The sequence below is a fragment of the Octodon degus genome, unplaced genomic scaffold (genome assembly GCF_000260255.1).
Source record: "Octodon degus isolate 3935 unplaced genomic scaffold, OctDeg1.0 scaffold00105, whole genome shotgun sequence".
NCBI lineage: Eukaryota > Metazoa > Chordata > Mammalia > Rodentia > Octodontidae > Octodon > Octodon degus.
In genome coordinates, this window is record NW_004524681.1 from 4319274 (window position 1) to 4338160 (window position 18887).

Genomic DNA, 18887 nt, shown 5'->3' on the forward strand with positions numbered 1-18887 from the left:
AATGTGTTTACTGTATGCAGCATATTATTGTGTCTTGCTTCTTGACTCATTCTGCCAGTCTGTTTCTTTTTCTTTCTTTTTTGGGATACTGGGAACCCAACTTATGACCTTGGGTTTACCAAGCAGGTGCTGTGCCACTGGGCGTAATCCCAGCTCTGTCCACGTCTTCTGCTTGGTGACTTGAGATCATTGACGGTTATGGCAGATATGTACTGAAGTGCCCTTGTCATGTTATTTTTCCTGTTGTTGCCTTTCCCTCCCTTTCTCCCCCCTCCTCTGCTTGCCTTGTCTTGTAGCTTTCTTCTGTTGGGGTTCATGGAGTTCTAGTCCTTGTTATGTTTTTCTAGAACATCCTTCAAAAACTTTGGAGTGCTGGTTTGGTGGCCGCAGCTTTCCTCAGATGTTCTCTGTCATGGAAGTATCTTTTAAAAATAGTTTTGTGGCCCCTCTCCAAGATGGCTCCCGGCCTGTACCTCTCTCGAGATGACTAAGCCCCTAGCACCCACCTCCAGCCAGATGACTAAGCCCCTAGCACTCGCCTCGAGCCAGTGCAGTCCTGCCCATCCGCTGCTTCCTTCCTGCGCCGTCTCAACCTGGAGGCCTCTAGGGTCACTAGCGTCACCATGCGTCTCCTGCAGTGAGGCCCGTCAGGGAGAAGATGGGCTACCTTCTTCCTCCTTGTTGAAGGTCCCTCTCCCCTGAGCTTCAGTTCACACCTCCGACCCTTTCTGGTGCAGGGCACCTACATCCCTCCCTGTCGTCTTCCACGTGTTGCTGTCTTCCAGGTCTGGACAGCAACTCTCAGGCTCTTTCTGTGCTGCTCAGCAGGCCACCATCTTGTAGATGAGATCCTTTTAGTTTTTCAAGAAATCTCCACACTGCCTTCCGTAGCAGCTGTGCCAGTCTGTGCTCTTGCCGACACAAGAGAAGGGCTCCTTTCTCCTTCTCCCCACGGCCTCCAGCCTTTGTTACGGTTGCTGTCTGCAGAGCAGGCATTGTTTTTGGAGTGAGATGGACTCTCAGTCTTGTTTAATTTGCATCTCTTGAATGGCCAGAGATGTTGACCATTTTTTCATGTAGATATTACCCATTGGTACTGCTCCATCTGAAAAGTGCCCATTCATTTCACATGGCCATTTTTATTGAGTCTCTAAATTCAGGGGATCTAATTTTTTGAGTTTTATATTCTAGGTATTTCATCTATTTAATCCTTTGTGTAGTAGCTGGTAAAAATTTTCTCCATTCTGTAAGTTGTCTCTTTACTCTGTTGGCTGTTTCTTTTGCTATGTAGAAACTTTTTAATTTGATGTGATTCCATTTGTTGATTCTTGAACCGTTTATTGTACAACTGGGCAGAAAACCCTTTTTCTTTTTTTTGGCAGAACGGGGGATTGAACTCAGGCCCTTACGCTTGCCAGGCAAGTGCTTATTCTACTGAGCCATCTCCCCGGCCCCAGAAAACCATTTTCTATACATGCTGTTTCTTCAGATATTTGAAAATAGCAATTATACACCAACAATTTTTAGTTCCTTGAACCCTTCTCAAATGATTGGTTTCTAGATGGGCTTTTTAATAATTATTAAACATTTCAGCCACAGAAAATGTAGTAAGTTTATTCATTACTCTCAATTTATGTTAAGAAACAAAACACTATAGATAAAATCAGAGCCCCACTAAATTTGAGGGGTTTTTTTTTGTTTTTTTTTTTTTAATCCGTTGGTACTGCTCCATCTGAAAAGTGCCCATTCATACCTAGCCCTTTAACAGACTTTTTTCACACAGGGTTTGCCAAGTTGGTAAGTGCCCAGGCTAAGCCTGCAGCTGAGATCCACCCGTGTCAACCTCCTGAGTAGGTGGGACACGGGCGTAAGGTCAGTGGTGCGTGGCTTTGAATTTTTTTTTTTTTGCGGAACCAGGGATTGAACTCACATCCTTGTGTTTGCCAGTCAAGCGCTTATCCTACTGAGCCATCTCCCTGGCCCGGCTTTGAATTTTTGAGATGGGCTTTTGCTGTGGTTTAGGCTGGCTTTGAACTGTGCAGGCAGGGTTGGTCTTGAACTTGAGGCAGGCCTCCTGCCTCGGCCTCCTCAATGTCACAGCTACAGAGGTGCAGCACCACGCCTGCCTACATCTGTTTTCATCAAGGATATGGCCTGTGGTTTGTTGCTCTTGCTATGACCTTGTCAGATTTTTGTAACTGTGTGACACTGGTCTTGCAGAGTAGGCTTGGAAGGGCTCCCTTTTAGTCTGTGTGCAAAGATGTTCTTTTTTAAAAGTTTGTTGAAATTCAGCAGTGACACCATCTGGCCTTGGGCTTTTTTGGGGGCGCATTTTAGTATTGATTCAATCTCATTACTTTTTAGCATTTTTAAATCTTCTTGATCCCCGCCCCCTGAACTGGGGATTGAACTCTGGCTTGCCAGGCAAGTGCTTGTTCTACTGAGCCATCTCCCTAGCCCCTTGATTTAATTTTGAAAGGTTTTAGACATATAGAAATTTGCCCACTTGTACATTTCTCAGTTTATCAGTTTTTCAGAATAATCCTATGATCCTTGTAGTATCTCCTTTCTCATCTTTTATTTTTCAGGTTTTTGTTTTTCCTTCATTACTCTAGCTAGAGCTTTGCCAATTTTCTCTTTTATTTTTTAATTATTTATTGTTTTTGTATTTTAGGGAAGGGTCTACAGAGGGTGTCCAGGGCCTCACTACTAGATCGGACTCAGTGAGCCTCCTGTTTACAGCCTCCCAAGAGCTGGGATTCCAGGCGCGCGCCACCACCCAGTCTCAGTTGCCCTCTCAGCGCGCCTGGGGGGTGGGGCCGGCACAGCCCCCTGCGCCTAATCCACGGAGCTATTTGGCCCTGCCAATTTTATCTTTTGAAAGAGCTAACACTTTCATTGACCTTTTGTGTTTCCTTTTAGACTTGTTCTGCTGTGATCATTTTTTCTCTGCTGTCCTAGGTCTGGGCTTAGTTTCTTCTTGTTTTTCTGAGTCCTTGAGATGCCTCATTAGTTTATTTCACATCTGTGTTTTTGCAAAAAGCTTCTCTTTTAGTACTGCTATTGCACAGGTTTTGGTATGTTGTTTCCATTTTCATTTATTTGAAAAAAATTTAAATTCCCTTCTGACTTCCTCCATGACCCACTGTTTAAAGTGTGGTGTTTAGTCCCCGTGTATTTGTGTAACTTCAGTTTTTCTTCTTGATTTCGAGTTTTATTTAAGATAAAAAAGATGCAAGATATGATTTTACGCTTTTTCATTTTTGGGGAGGTTAAAGACTTGTTTTGTGCCCTAACATATGGTCTATTCTAGAGTTTTGTGCACTGATTAAAACATAGTGTATCCTGCAGTTTTTAGATTGAATCCTGTAAATGTTAGGTTTAATTGATCTATAGGATTCTTTGTTGACTTTTTTTTTTTGGTGGAACCGGGAATTGAACTCAGGCCCTTGCGCTTGCCAGGGAAGCGCTTATTCCACTGAGCTATCTCCCCGACCCCCTCTTTGTTGACTTTTTAAGGGATGGCTGCCATTAAAAAGAAACTGTAGTTAGTACAGGGACAAGAAAGATGCCTTGAGGGCATCTCAGGAATCAGCAAGACCCTGCACTTCACAGGCTTGAGGGTCAAGTTTCATCTGGGAGGAGAGCTCCTGGGACTCCCGCTTGAGAAAGGCCCTTAGGGAACGGATTCCCCAGGATGCGTTCTGCTCGTCCAGGCACTTGGCTTCCATGGTCCAAGGGCGCTTGGCAGCTGCCCACACTGCCGGCAAACTCAGCATTGTCCACATGACGCTGTTTTTCTGGACATGCAGAATGCAGGAGTTATAGGGTCAGGGAGGCTTTTCCAGAAAGGAAGGCCTGGGGGCTCAACTTGATTAGATTTCTGTATGTGGGCATCTTGTATGGCTGACTTAAAGTGCAACCATCTGGAGAGAGATTCTCTTTGGCTAAGTACCCCAGAAATACCTTGCATTTGAATGTCACAGCATTCCCAGACTTCATGGGGTATAAATCTGAATCCCAAATGGTGAGAAGGCAGGGGAACAAGATCCCAAAATGATTCTGTTCTCTGACCCCAGAGTGGTAGCTAACAGCACAGTACGTGGCGGCAGCGTCCTTCCGTCACAGTGAATCTGACCTCAGTCCTCTGGCCGGGCTGTTGCCTGTACTTCTCCTGTGTAGTCCGCCTTCCACCCCAAGCGCCTTCAGTGCTGCCATCACACGCCGCGCTCCCCTGCAACGTCCTGCACCCCGCGCCCGCCCACACCTCAAAGGCGTTTTGCAGGGGTACAGCAGCAGTCACTCTTGGGGGGGGTCACTTCCTGCCACCTGGAGATGGACGTCTAGAAAGACGCATCACCTTCTCTCATTATGTCAATTACAAATTCATCAAAACTGAGCACGATGCTCGGCTGTGAGCATCCTGGGTGCTGCGCGCCCACCAGAGCGGTGGCATTTCTCAGGTGACACGACAGCGTTGTTAGCACCCTTCATTATCAGCTCAATGGCAAAGAGCAGGACCAGCAGCGATGTTCTGTCACCTGGGATATAAATGAGATGAGGCGAGAGGGGGTGAGGAAAAAGGCCCAAGGGAACGTGTGACTCAAGCCCTCCCAGTGTGGCTCGGGCAAGCTGGCCGGCGGTCAGGTCGTCAGATCAGCAGTGAAGCTCAAGGCTAACCAGCTTCTCCAAGGGTGGAACTGGGCGTAAAGTCCCTTGCTCCCCTGCTGCAGGGCTCAGTGAAGTCACTCTGTAATGGGCCAGAAAGTATTTTAAACCTTGTAGGCCTGGGGTTTTATTTATTGCGTTGTAGCGTTGAAGAAGCCACTGGAAAACAAATGAGAGCGGCGGTGTTCCTGTGACGCTCTAAGAACACCCAAGCTTGACTTACTGTCATTCTTTTTTTTAATGTATTTGGTACAGGGGCTGAAGGTGCGGCTCAGACTTGAAGTGATCCTCCTGCTTTCAGCCTCCCCAGTGCTGGGCTTACAGGCCTGCACCACGCCGCCCAGTTTCCGTGGGCTCAGCCTGCCCAGGGGCAGTCAGTGCGGCATGTGGTGCTGGGGATCAAGCCCCGGTCCCTGCGCTTGCCTAAGCAGGTGCTTAGTCTGCTGAGCTATCTCGCCAGCCCTTTAATGTCATTCTCACATGTGACAAAATATACTGGAGTTTTTCAGCTGTGTGCACAAACAGGCAGCAGCTGACCCAGCCCTGGCTGCTGACCCTGCTCCGCACCACACCCTGTCCTTGCTCAGCAGGCTTGCTGTGTTGGTCAGGAAAGCCATGGGGAGACAGAGGGGGCAGCAGGTGGCAGTGCACGCCTGGAGGCCCTGTTCTCAGGAGGCTGAGGGACGGAACTGCTCAAAGTGTGAGGTCAGCGTGGGCTACACAGCGAATTTAGGCCAGCTGACAGCCCAGTCTCCACCCTCACCTCTCCAACAGCCCCAAAAGAAAAAAAAGAATGGGACAGGGATTTGTTTTGTCCAAGCTGACTGGAGGGTTTGTTGGTGCACTGTCCCTGCACACTACACTGTAGCAGTATGTAGTTGTGTCTGTCTTTTTGTGTTTTGATAACTGCGGATCGAACTCAGAACCTTGCGCTTGCCAGGCACGCGCTTGAGCTGCCTCCCCAGCCTCGTGTCCACGTCTTGGTCCAACGCTAGGACACTTCCTCCTGACTCAGCCTATCATTATTTTTTTTTTTTTTTTTTGTTTTTATCTTCCAAGTGTTCAGCTTTATTGGGGACATGAGGGGCTGCTGGGAGCCCTGGATCTCTGGATATAAGGCCTGGTATGTGCCTGGATGGCCAGTGGCCCAGCAGGTGGTCAAGGATGGGATCTCTGAAACCTGGGTCTACTTGAAGGTGTGACTCTCAGCACCACCCCGCCCAAAGCCTCAGAGTGACCCCCAGAGGTCAGCGTCTTTCCACACTTTTCACACTTTAGACAGGATCGATGCCAGTCCTTGCCCATCGAGGTCACCCGTTCCGCAAAGTACACCTCCTTCTCGCACTTGGGGCACTTGGGCATGGCGGCGCGTACAGGACAGGAACTACAGCGGACCTCGAGATGGCTGCGGGCGCGGGGACTCAGCCTATCATTAAATGAAACTGTGAGGTACTACTCATTTTACAATGTCTCTTAGTGCGTAGCAGCTGCTGTACGGTAAGGGCCAGTGGTGAGTATTTATGAGCTCACAGATAGCACCTGGCCACGGCACATTCCTGCAGCGAGAACGCGGGTCCAGACTGCCTCCGCCAGCGGCAGGCGGGCTGCTACGAAGCCCGTTTCCCCCGAGCTAGTGAAGGGGCAGCCTTCTATAGCTCTTGGGGCCCTTCCACCTTCCTTCTCGCCTGTGGCTTCAGCATGTGCCCGTAAATACTAAGTCTGCCCATCCTTCTCCCCTAGAATCACTTTGGTGACCTGGACAGTGGCCACTACACTGCTTTCTGTAAGAACTCGGAGACCCAGGCCTGGTACAGCTTTGACGACACTCGGGTCAGTGAGATTCCAGCTACTTCGGTTCAGACCACCACGGCCTACCTCCTGTTCTACAGCTGCCAGCCCTTCTCTAACCCTACACTAAAGTGCAAGTGTTAGGCAGAGGCTGTTTTCCTGCGAACTGCACAGCAAGGGGCCCGGGAGCCCCAGTGAGGCTTTGCTTAGTCATTAAACTCTCTCAGCCCACGTGCACCACTGGCGTCTCCACTCTCTCCTGCAGCCTTTTGACACCTGGCTCCAGCAGATAAGACAGTAGGTCTTGGCTTCTGGACAAAGCAGGAAAGTAATACAGAGCTCAAGGGTGGAGGCCTCAGAGCACCACAGATTTCACAGGGGACTCAAGTTCCAAAATTTAGTATTTATTTTTGTGGATTTTTATCATAAACTATTTCAGCACATTTTTAAAAATGTTTTTGATATAGAATCTATGTAGCTCAGTCTGGCCTTGAACTCGCTATACAGTCCAGGGCACCTTTAAACTTACAGAGATCCTCCTGCCTCAGCCTCAAGTGCTGCAAAAAACCATTTTCTTCCTTTACTTTCTTTCTTTTCTCCCCTCCCTCCCTCCCTCCCTCCCTCCCTGCAGTACCGGAGATTTAACTCAGTATCTTGCAATTGCCTCATGCCACCGAGCTATGTCCCTGGCCCAACCAATGATTTTCTTTTCTTTTTTTTGGCGGAACCGGGGATTGAACTCAGGCCCTTATGCTTGCCAGGGAAGCACTTATTCCACTGAGCCATCTCCCTGGCCCCTCCTGAACCAAAGATTTTCTAAAGATCCCTCACAGAGCTGTCCTCCATCATCACCGCCGGTGATGGAGCACTTGCCTAGCACAGGCGGAAGACCTTGGGTTTGATCTCTGCACTGAAAAAGATCTTGTTTGTTCAGTTTGGTCAGCTGCTGAATGTGGCCCGAAAACATTCAGCTGACAGTAATTTAGCCAAGATTCCAACATCCTTTCAAGTAGCTCGCAACACAAAACAGTGTCAGCTTTACCATTCCAGCCTGGGCGTGGTCCTCTCCAAGGTACACTTATGGGGCCCGCATGCAGGCATCCTGGTAATCTTACGGGCAGGTTTCAGTGACGTCATGTGTAGTGACCAGTCTCCAAGGTCAGTGCGAGGACCCCTGTGCCCGTGTTGCACGGCCTTCGGAGACAGCGGCTCTGCGGTCAGGCCCAACTCCAGGCCCGCTGACCGACAGAGGAGGAGGAGTCTAGGTGGTTTTACCCTCATCCGTTTGCTGAGGATCCTAAATGCTGCACACGGCGCTGGCGCCATAGGGGCGGAATCCTGATTCGGGAGGACCGGGGAACTGAACTTAGAACCAGAGTGATGGGCTACAGATGGGGGCGGTGTAGCGAGCGTGTGTGCACAGGCAGTCTAGATCTAAAACCCAGTGGGGGATGAGGATAAAGGGATCTACGTACAGGCGCACATTCCCCATGATGAACGTGGTCCTCACGAATACCAAAATGTACCAACGTCTAAAATCTTTTATTTCAAATCAAAGACTCAGAATTTTAGCAGTGGAAGTATCTGTACGTTTTACGAATGAGGAAACTGAGACCGTAAAACCACCATAGGCTTTACCGTCCTAGACTGTTTATATATCATTAAAGACAGAACACTTATAGGGTTTTAAATTATTTTTCTCATTAATATTTTAATGTAATGAGATTCTCATTTTTAAAAAATTAAAGAAAGTTTATTTTTTAGAATAAAGATTTAGTGCACAAATACAGCCCAAAGCCAACAGAAAAATAGCTTTGCCCTGTCGTTTCCCTAAGAAAGCACTGCAGTTACTTGGGAGAGGCCAAAAAAAGAAAAAAGAAAACCAAACTAAAACGCAGCCCTCTGAGCTCAAGGCTTCACAGAAAGAACACGTTAAACTATGTACATCGCTCTGATGTGCAAGTGTGCAATAAATCCGTACACATACATTCCTGCCTGTTCTCCACCACTCTAGCGTACGTAGCAGATCAAGCCGGGTTAGAAATGTGAAAAGGCCGGAACAGTGAAAAGGAAAATGAAGGTTACAGTGGTTCTTCAACCAGTAGTATGGTAATACTTTGCTAGGTAATTACTTTAACTTTGGAGCAGACTAAAAACATTGTTTTGAAGTAACTGTTACCTGCAGGGGCGCCTCCCGCGGCACTGCTAACGCTGCCTGTCAGTTCTGGTGACAGCACTGGCCTCTGCTGAGAGAGAGTGCTGAGAACACGCTCCCAGGCCAGAACCCTCTCCACAGCCAGCCCCGCCCCGTTGGCAGTTCGGGAGCTGCGCTGCCCCGCCTTTGAGAACCTAACTAACTCGTCGCCCACGTCTCCTTATGTGGCTAGGTCGGCTGCTCGTGGTCCCAGGGAAGTATAAAAGAGAATGTACGCCGCCGACGACTTCACAGAAGAAACAGAGATGTCAGAAACTTCGTGATCATCGAACTTAAACCACCGCTGTCTCGCCGCGTTTTTACAGTAAGCAGTGTAGTGGCCTCCATCCAGCCCGCCGTAGTGATTCTGTGCAGGACAAGGAGGACCGCATGAGCACCGCCAGTCTCCCGCTCAGCCCCTGCGCCCACGCACCTGCCAGGGAGTCACCCGAAACTCCTATTAGTTTTCTTGGACAATAGTCTAGTTCCAGGAGATACTTACTGAAACAGAAAACAAATTGTATTTCTTCAAACTGTTCTTTGGACCAATAACATACTGTGACAAGTCAAGATTTTCTAGAGGAAAGTCCACAGAGGTTTGTAACTTCTGTTTCCACCTGCCATCGTAGGAGAAACTGCAAAATACAACATTGCACAATTATGCTCCGGGACAGCAGAATAAGTCCTTACTCATCTAACAGCTGGCTGTTAGCCATGACCCGGAAGTTCATCTCAAATCACAGACTCAGAATTTTCGCAGTGGAAGTATTTGTACGTTTTACAAGTGAGCAAACTGAGACTGTAAGTATGAAATGACCTACCCGAGGCCACTTGGCACGTACAGGTGGGTCTGCAGGGCGTCCCTGACTCCTGCAGGCTGGAGCCGTTAGACACGGCTTCTCCAGGTTCTGGAACGCAGGCCACAATGAAAGCACACAGAAAGCCCAAGACAGCTGCTCAGGAGCAAACGCGTACTGCTGGGAAAACTAGAGGCAGACCCTGACCACAGGGGCTTCGTGAGCAAATCAGTGGCACTGTTAGCGCACTGTGTTCTCCCAAATACTGATAGCGGGGTGCCATGTGGTCACTTCAGAATTACTACTGTTTTGTGTACCATGCACTGGGCCCAAGGCCTTAACATGTGCTAGCCAGGCACCTGCTTGCTGAGCTACATACACAGCCCCTGGATTACAGTTTAAAAACTGCATTCTGGGAACTACTGGGATGGCAGGGCAGCAAGATCCATTGTGTGAATCTATAATGTACAAGTATGAAACTACAGGGATGATCAAAATAGTGCGTGTTTACAGTTAGAAGCGGAAAGTCCCGAGTTCAATCCCCAGTATCAGTGTGGTGGTGCACGCCTGTAACCCTAGCAGGCAGGCACGCACGCACGCACGCACGCACGCACACACACATGCGCGTGCTGCATCCTCCTCCACCACGTTCACCAGGCCTGGCAGCATGCAACTTCTGGCTCTTCTCCAAGTCAGCATGCCCAGAGAAGGGAGGCATTGTGAGCCCTTTCAGGACATGGAGGCAGCCACAGCAGTGCAGCTAAAGACTCAGGAAAGAGGGCTCCAGAACTGCTTTACAAAGTACAGGAATGATGGGCTAAGTGTTTTCAAAGTACTGAGGTGATTTGGGACAGAGTGTCTTTCACACTAATGAATTCTAAAAGTTAAAACCCTTTTTCAATCACACACCATATCCTGAGGATCACAAGGTGACAGGAAAGCTAAAATGTGAAGTGTGGAGAGGCAGAGAAAGTATAAAACAGCCCCAAGTGCCACTGCTGGGAGGACAAGAGGCCCACAGAGACACAAGTGACGGGCAGCACTGGGGAAGGCAGAGGCTACACTGACTGACTGCTGTGACAGTGGCCCCTCATGTGTCGAGGCTTTGGATTAGAAAGCCACTGCAGTGCTGGCCATGGGCCTGGGTGTCATGTCCAGAAGCCCCACAACACCGACACCTTACCCCTCCGGGCTCTACAGACACCCGGCGCAGTGACTGGATGGGAGGGTTGGCTGCAGGCCCCTGAGGTGGTGTACACAGCAGGGATCGAGGCTGCGGAGGGCTCCATGGTGAGTGTGCCAGATCAGGGCCCCGGGACAGACTACACTAGTGCCTTGCTGTACCCACTGCAGCATGCAGCCAAGGGTAGGGCCCTCCTACAACCACGAAGTCTGGGCTGCATGGCTCTGATACCGGCTCTATGGGCCCGGACTGGAGCCTGTGCAGTGGCAGGGCCAGCCCGCCCGTCGTGCTAGCAGTCCATGGGAATGCCCAGGAGCAAACCCAGAAAGCCCCTGCCTAAGCAGACCCCGCAGACAGGAGGCCTCACCAGCTAGGGGTGGAGGCTCCCGCCTGCGTGGTGTGGCAGTTAAGTGGCAAAGTCAGAAAGTGTAGGAGGCTGCAGGCGTGGTTCCTGGCTGCTTCTCTAACAACACAGCTCCCTGAAAATGTCATTGAGCCGAACACCTGGGCACACAGGATTTCCTTTTTACTCTTTTTTTCTTTGTTCCTCTGTAAAACAAGCTAATTGTATTTACCTTTTTAATCAGATACTGTATCTTGCTCTTTTTCTTCCTTTTAAAAGCTACTCGCTGCTGCTTGCATTGTGCCCTTGCCCCAGCCCTCCACTTTATTATTACTTTGCCTCTTAGCTGATGTTACTGCTGCCGTCCTTCCCATTGAGAGTGATGGGTGGTGCAGTTAGTGCTTTTCGCTGTCAGTGCTGTCATTACTGTGGATCATCGCCTCCTCTCTGAGGGGGAGGGGGTCAAGCCCCCTTAAAAGCAGGCTGGTCATTCCAAAGGCCCTCATGTCCATTCCAATAATACACAAAGCTCAGCACAGAGACAGGAAATAGGACAAGGCGTCCTGACGCCTGCAGACGACCCTAACACCTCAGTGACCGGATGCAAAGACAGCCAGCGCCAAGCAGAGAATTGAGCAGCTTGATTAGTGACTTCAAAGAGAACACCAGTACACATCTAAACAAATGAAGAGAGTACAGGATATAAAAAAGCACTCCAACAAGGAGAGGGGTTCTGAAGAAGACAAACGTCCTGGGAGTGAGATACTAAAAGCAAAACAAACCCTCAGTGGGACGCATCACCAGCTTTGAATTTTATTTATTTATTTGTGTGTGTGTGTGTGTGTGTGTGTGTGTGTGTGTGTGTGGCCAGCTCAGCCCACCAGGGGGCGGGGCGGGCTGGCATGTGGTGCTGGGGATCGAACCGCGGTCCCTGTGCTTTGCTAAGCTTGTTCTAAGTAGGTGCTTTAGACCACTGAGCCATCTCACCAGCCCCAACATCACCAGCTTTGGATCAAGCACAATACAGCAGTTCAAGCTTGAAGACAAGGTGGGTGAATTATCACTCCCAGAACTCTGAGACACAGAAAACCAAACTTAAGAAATTTTGATGTAGAAGGTACCAAGGAAAAGACTAAAGGTATAGAAAACATATTCAGTGACAACAGCAGAAAATCTTACAAAAGATAAAGACATACAAGCACAGGAAGCAGGAGGATCCTCCAACAGGCCTGAGCAAAAAGAACCTCGTCCTGTCATATTATGGTTCAAATGCCAAGAGTACAGAACAAGGAGAGAATACTGCAAGCTGCAGGAAAGAAAGGCCAGGCCACTAATAAGACCCATCAGAAGTGCTCCAGATTGCTCTGCGGAGCCGCTGTAACAGCCAGGAGGCATAGAGTGTGCATTTCAAAAGGGGAAAAAAACTTCCAACCTTCATTACTATAACCAACTATTCTTCATAACTGAAGGAAAAATAAAGGTCTTCCAAGGTAAGTATAGTTAGCATAAAAGAAAAGTTCCTTACATAGAAGAAGTAAAGTAGATAAGCAAATGAAAATAAGGAAAAAAACCAAACACTACAAAACATGACAGGAATTAGTGTATACCTTTTTGTTTTTTGGTACCAGGAATCAAACCCAGAGCCTTGTGCTTGCCAGGCAGGTGCTGTGCCACTGAGCTATATCCCTGGCCCTACTTGCTGTGATAACTCTGAATGTACATCCTATTCATTCTCCAGTTAAAACACACAGGCTAACCGGACTAAAACCCAAAACCCAATCCTTTGCTGCTTACACGAACACACCATCAGACGCACACAGACTAAAAGCGAAAGGAAGGAAAATGATGTGGAGTGGGGTAGAAAGATAAGGAGTGAATAAAACCTGAAAATTAGCAGGAGTAGCTACATTCACATCCTCCACGGCAGACTTGAAGACAAAATTAGAGACAAGGCTACTCCACACTGGAGCCATATATCTGAACCCCTCATATCTATGACAGTTATAACCCTATCTGCAGTGAGCATTGGTGCACCTGGTTTCATAAACAGTACTTGACACACAGACCATCACAGAGTAGTGGGTGACTTAAATATCTATTCTTATCCTTTGTCTAGACCCCCCCCAAAAAAAAATCAGAGTTAAATTATAGATCAATTAAACTTCATAGTTATCTATCTACAGAATACTGCATTGGACAACTAGAAAATACACTTTATAGCAGCTCATGCATGAAATGTCATACAAAATGCTTAACAAATACAAAAAAAATTAAAAGTTCCTTGCAACATTATCAAATCATGATAACAGGGAACAAAACTATACAAAACACATGCAGATGCAACAATTAACTTAGGTCAATGAATAAATCACAAGAAATATTTAAAAATCAATAGAATCAAGTGAAAATGGAAATGCAGCACACCAGATTCTAGTACCCAGCAAGGACAGGTCTGGAGGGACTCTCATGACTGTGTCTGCCTACATAAAATAACCAATGCTGTATATCGCGAGGTCTTCGAAAAGCAAGAACAAACCAAACCCAACCCAATAGGAAGAAATAATAAAAAGCAGAGTTTGGGGACCAGGGAGATGGCTCAGTAGAGTAAGTGCTTCCCTGGCAAATGCAAAGGCCTGAGTTCAATCCCCGGTTCTGCCAAAAAAAAAAAAAAAAAATGAAAAAAAAAAAAAAAAAAAAAAAAAAAGCAGAATTGGGATTACTGAAATAGAAACTAACAATACATAGGATCAGTGAAACAGATGATTCTCTGAAAACATAAAGCTGATAAATCGTCACTCAAACTAAATGAGAGAAGACAACAAACTAATTGGAGGTAAAAGGGACAATGTTACAACAGACACCATTAAAATCCAGAAGATCGTTTTCAAAAGAAAGTCTATATTCGGTAAATTGGAGAATGTATAAGAAAATGGACAAACTTCTAGAGATATATGATCTACCAAATCTGAATCAAGAGGACATAATCGAAACAGGTCAATAAGAACAATGAGACTGAAGCAGCCATAACAAGTCCCAGTGAAGTAAAGCCCACGACCACACGGACTCATCACAGAGTAGTGGGTGACTTAAATATCTATTCTTATCCTTTGTCTAGACCCCCCCCAAAAAAAATCAGAGTTAAATTATAGATCAATTAAACTTCATAGTTATCTATAAAACCTGAAAATTAGCAGGAGTAGCTACATTCACATCCTCCACGGCATGAAGATGAAGAGCTGACACCAATGCTCCTCAAACTAGGCCATGACATAGAAAGGGGCCAAACTAATTTCTATGGGACAGTATCATCCCAATACCAAAGCCAAGTAAGAACATAACAAAAAAAGAAAATTATAACCAATATTGCTGATGAATACACATACACTTTAATAAAATACTTTCAAACTGGAGTTAGTAGGACATTAAAAAGACTGTATACCATTACCGAGTTAATTTTATTCTAGGGATGCAAAAATGGTTCAAAGTATAAAATTAATAATACTAATATATCCCATAAATAAAATCAAGGATAAAACTACATGATCATTTCAATCATACTGAGAAAATCTTTGACAGAATTCAACATCCTTTCATGATAATAGTCCTAAAGAAATTAAGTATCAAAAGATCTTCAGCACAGTCAAGGAAATATACGACAAATGCACAGGCAACATCATAGTGGATAAAGAAAAACTGAAAGCATTTCCTCTAAGTTCAGGAAAAGAGCAGGTATGCACTCTACCAGTTCAACACAGTCACTGAAATTATAACCAGATAAATTAGGCAAAAGAAAGAGATTCAAATTTTTTTTGCAGATGACATCATCCTACATTTAGGAAGCCATAAGGAGTCCAGCAGTCTAAGTGTGCCTGCCTGGCAAGCACAAGGACCCGAGTTTGATCCCCTTTCCTGCATGCTTTGCCAGCCCTGAAAGCAGGTATTGTGGCGCACACCTGTAATCCCAGTGCTGAGGAGGCCGACAAAGGAGGATCACTACGAGTCCGAGCAGACCCTGTAGCAAATAATTTTTTTTTTTTTTTTTTGGCAGAACCGGGAATTGAACCCAGGCCCTTGCGCTTGCCAGGGAAGCGCTTATTCCACCGAGCCATCTCCCTGGCTCCTATAAATTTTTAAAAAAGATTATAAACAATTTTTTAAAATGAGAATTAGGAATGAGAATCACAGGAGAATTAGTACATTCTTTTCTATAAGTCACTTACTATACAACAATAATGAACAAGCTGAGAAATCAGGAATGATTCCATTAATAGCTTTACTCATACCTAAAAACAAATACAAAAACTCCTAGGAATCGAACTAACGAGAGGTGAAAGACTTCTAGAATGAAACTTAAAAACACTGAAGAAAAAAGTAGAAGACAGCAAGATGTCCCCTGTCCATGGATTGGCAGAATACTAGATGACCATGCTACCAAAAGTGACCTGGAGCCAGTGCAATCCTCCAGCAAAGTTCTGGTGACATTCTTCACAGAGTTGTGGACAACAACCCTGACATTCATATGGAAACAATAGCCCAGAATAGCCAAAGAGTCCTGAACATAAAGAGTAAGACTGGAGGTATCACAACTAAAATAAGTCACATCAAATTAAAAAGCTTCTGCACAGCACAGGAAACAGGAATGAAAAGAGAGGCTAGACGACAGAAAATCTTTGCCAGGTACTCTTAATGTCAGAGAATTTGGCACTTGCCTGTAATCCCAGTGCTTGTGAGGCTGAGGCAGGAGAATTGCTGTGAGTTCCAGACCAGCCTGGGCTACAAAGTGAGCTCAAGGCCAACCTGACATGCATAGGGAGACCCTATCTTTAAAAGACAAAAAAAAAAAAAAAAAAAAACCATAAAAATGAACACACAAGTAAAAGCCCAGTCAATAAATGACCAAATGAATTGAAAGAGCCACTTCTCGAAGTAAACATGGCCAGTACATTTATAAAACACTGTCTAGCATCTATTTATCAGGGAGAGGCAAGTCAAAACCACTGAGAATCACCTCACCCTGTCAGCATGGCCGTCATCAAGACAACACCACTCAGGCGAGGATGCAGGGTTAATTAACTCTTGTGCACCGTGGGTGAGTGAGGACGTACAGCTTCTACAGAAATCAGTATCAAGGTTCCTCAAAGAACTAAAAACAGATGACCTTGCTCTACCATTCTTCAGCATTTACCCAAAGGAATTAAAGCCAGTGTATTACAGGGTTCTGTGCATATCCACGTTAACTACAGCCCAGTGACAGTAGCCAAATTTAAATGGACAAATATAACATAGTAACACCCAATGGAGTATTATTCAGCGATGAATGAAATTATATCAGCTGCACGATAATGGAAGAAACTAAAGATCATCATGTTAAGCAAAATAAGCCAGACCTGGAAAGATAAGCACTACACATTTTCTCTAATACATACAAAAAAAATTTTTTTTTTGGTCTTTTTGATATAGGGTCTCACTATGCAGCTCTAATCCTTGAGCTCACTTTGTAGTCCAGTCTGGTCTCAAACTCAATGATCCTCTTGCCTCAGCCTCCCGAGCGCTGGGATTATAGGTGTGTATAACCAAACCCAGCTCAAAAATACATGTAATCTTTTTTTTTTTTTCAGAACCGGGGATTGAATTCAGACCCTTGTGCTTGCCAGGGAAGTGCTTATTCCACTGAGCCATCTCCCCAGCCCCAATATATATAATCTTAAAGAAAAAGATAATATGAAATTATAAGAGGACCAGAGAGATAGCTCAGTGGTCTAAGTGCTTGACTGGCAAACACAAGAACCTGGGTTCAATCCCCAGCACCGTATGCTGTGCTCATTCCAAACACAATGAGCCCAAGCTGACACTGAGACCAGGCGTGGTGGCACACACCTATCATCCCAGCTCTGGGAGGCTAAAACAGGAAGATCACTATAAGTCCAAGCTGTATAAGGGCAAGGAAGTATAAAGGAGGGCAGTGTGGGATGCATATGCTCAATGTCATAAATATGCATCCTTTAAGTGGCTGCTTCCACAAAGCTGTCAGCCTCAGGTTGCTCTAGTTCATCCCCACAACACTCCAGCCAGGCAAGCATGCCCTGAAGGCATTCGGAGCAAAAAAAAAAAAACCTTAGGGGGCCTGGCCCTAGCTCAGTCCTTTAAGTGGTTGCTTCCATAAATATGCATGAAAATACCTAAATATTGAAAACCATTCTCTAAAATATGCACTTATAAAATACATTAAACTGAATTCTGAACCAAATATATTTTTGACATCCTCTCATAATGTTCAACCATAAAACTTAACAGCTCTGTAGTCAACTTACAGCATGGTTATAACCCCTCATCCCTCAAAATAAAAACTGATAGAAAAAGCCTTTGTGAGACCTTTCATGAGAGAAATCTGAACACGGCCGTGTGAAATTAACACAAACAATTGTCTGGGAACATCTAATACAAATAGAAATGTTTTCTTTGATCTCTGGCAAGGGCCTCAGTTCAATCCCCGGTTCCGCCAAAATATTAAAAAATAAATGTTTTCTTTGAAGCAAAAATTGTACTGCTCTATAAAAAGAAACTTATTTTGAAAAGATTTTTAAAATTGCCTCAGAGTTGCCATTCCACACATGGGTAATACAAGAATGACAGCAAAAGACCTCACATGTATTCTATAACTTCAACACTATTTTTGTTATGACTAGACTATATTTTACAGCTTAAAAAATCTGAGCAAAACCACCCACATTTAACACTGAGATCATTAGCAGACTTTATCTTTAAAATTATACAGTTTCAGCTGCATAGTGAGATGCTGCACGCGCACACACACACACACACACGCCTAAGAAAAAAAAAATACTTAAAAATCAAGTAAAAAAAAAATCAAATATTTCATTTTTAAAAACCTAATCAGAGTCCTAGCCCAGGCCCGGTGAGTGTGAGGGAGAGCTTCTGGCTACTATGTGCCAGCGGGACCTACTGGTCCTAGCCCAGGCGCAGCATGGGTGAGAACCTCTTCCACCCCCTTGGGACGCCCCGAACTACTCTGCAGCCCCTCCCCCACCCCGCCTGCCGAGTAGGAATTTCTGCCACATTCAGAACCCCCAGATCCAGTTCTAGCCCAGGCCCATTGACTATGTGGGAGAGGCAGCTCTCCCCCCTACTCCATCTTGTCCCCTCCAGACTCAGCTCAGGCCTGGGGTGAAACCCTGCAGCTGCAATCCCTGCAAAGAGTAGAGGACAGAACTACCCAGCTAGTGCAGGAGCAGAACATCTTGCCAGAGGGGCACAACAGGTTCGCCCCCAAGGGCAGCAGCAGCCAGACCCAAGCAAGGCACAGCTGGATAAATCCAAACTTTGTAGATCTACACCTGAACTTCAGTAGGTGCTAAGGTTATAACTGCACCAAAGATCTACAACAAAGGTCAGAAGACAGCGCTATACAACAGGACAACGAGAAGGAGCAAAATGCAATCTCAGATGCCAAGCCCATGCATAACAAGTGCAGAGGACACTAACACAGAACAAACTGGGAATCACACAGCCGAAATCAATGAATCAACGGCTTCTGAAATAAACAGCTGCAGAAAGGTATAGAGGAACTCAGATTGGAAATGAAAAAAATAAATCCCTGAATTAATAACATCTGTGGTAAAGAATCAAATGCAGAAACATATGGAGGAAACCCAATGCCCAGCCAGAACAAGTGCAGTGGACTCTAGCTCAGCTGAAATGTATGAATTCATAGTGTCGACAGTAAATAAGCAACAGCAGAAAGTCATAGAGGAACTCAGAGCGGAATTCTTTTCTACTACCTCAGCTCAAATGTACGAATTAATAGTGTCAATAGTAAATAAGCAACAGCAGAAAGTTATAGAGGAACTCAGAGTGGAACTTTCTGAAATAAGAAAAGAATTCTCTGAACTCATA

General features: G+C 45.8%; 2 protein-coding genes across 3 annotated transcripts in view; one reads left to right on the top strand and one right to left on the bottom strand.

Annotated features, from left to right (window-relative positions):
• Positions 1-6652, top strand: part of Usp50 (ubiquitin specific peptidase 50) — a 39552-nt gene extending 32900 nt beyond the window's left edge. The window contains exon 7 of the mRNA XM_004639058.2: positions 6409-6652. Within this exon, the coding sequence (XP_004639115.1) occupies positions 6409-6600 (192 nt within the window). The 3' untranslated portion in view covers positions 6601-6652. The remainder of the gene's footprint in view (positions 1-6408) is intronic.
• A 549-nt stretch (positions 6653-7201) lies between these two features.
• Positions 7202-18887, bottom strand: part of Usp8 (ubiquitin specific peptidase 8) — an 85495-nt gene continuing 73809 nt past the window's right edge. Inside the window, exons 17-18 of one of the 2 annotated variants that reach the window (XM_023724046.1) lie at positions 9153-9285; positions 7202-9017 (exon numbers count right to left, since the gene is read on the bottom strand). In XM_023724046.1, coding sequence (XP_023579814.1) covers positions 8832-9017; positions 9153-9285 — 319 coding nt within the window. In that variant the 3' untranslated portion in view covers positions 7202-8831. The remainder of the gene's footprint in view (positions 9018-9152; positions 9286-18887) is intronic. The other variant, XM_004639001.2, reaches the window with a different exon arrangement.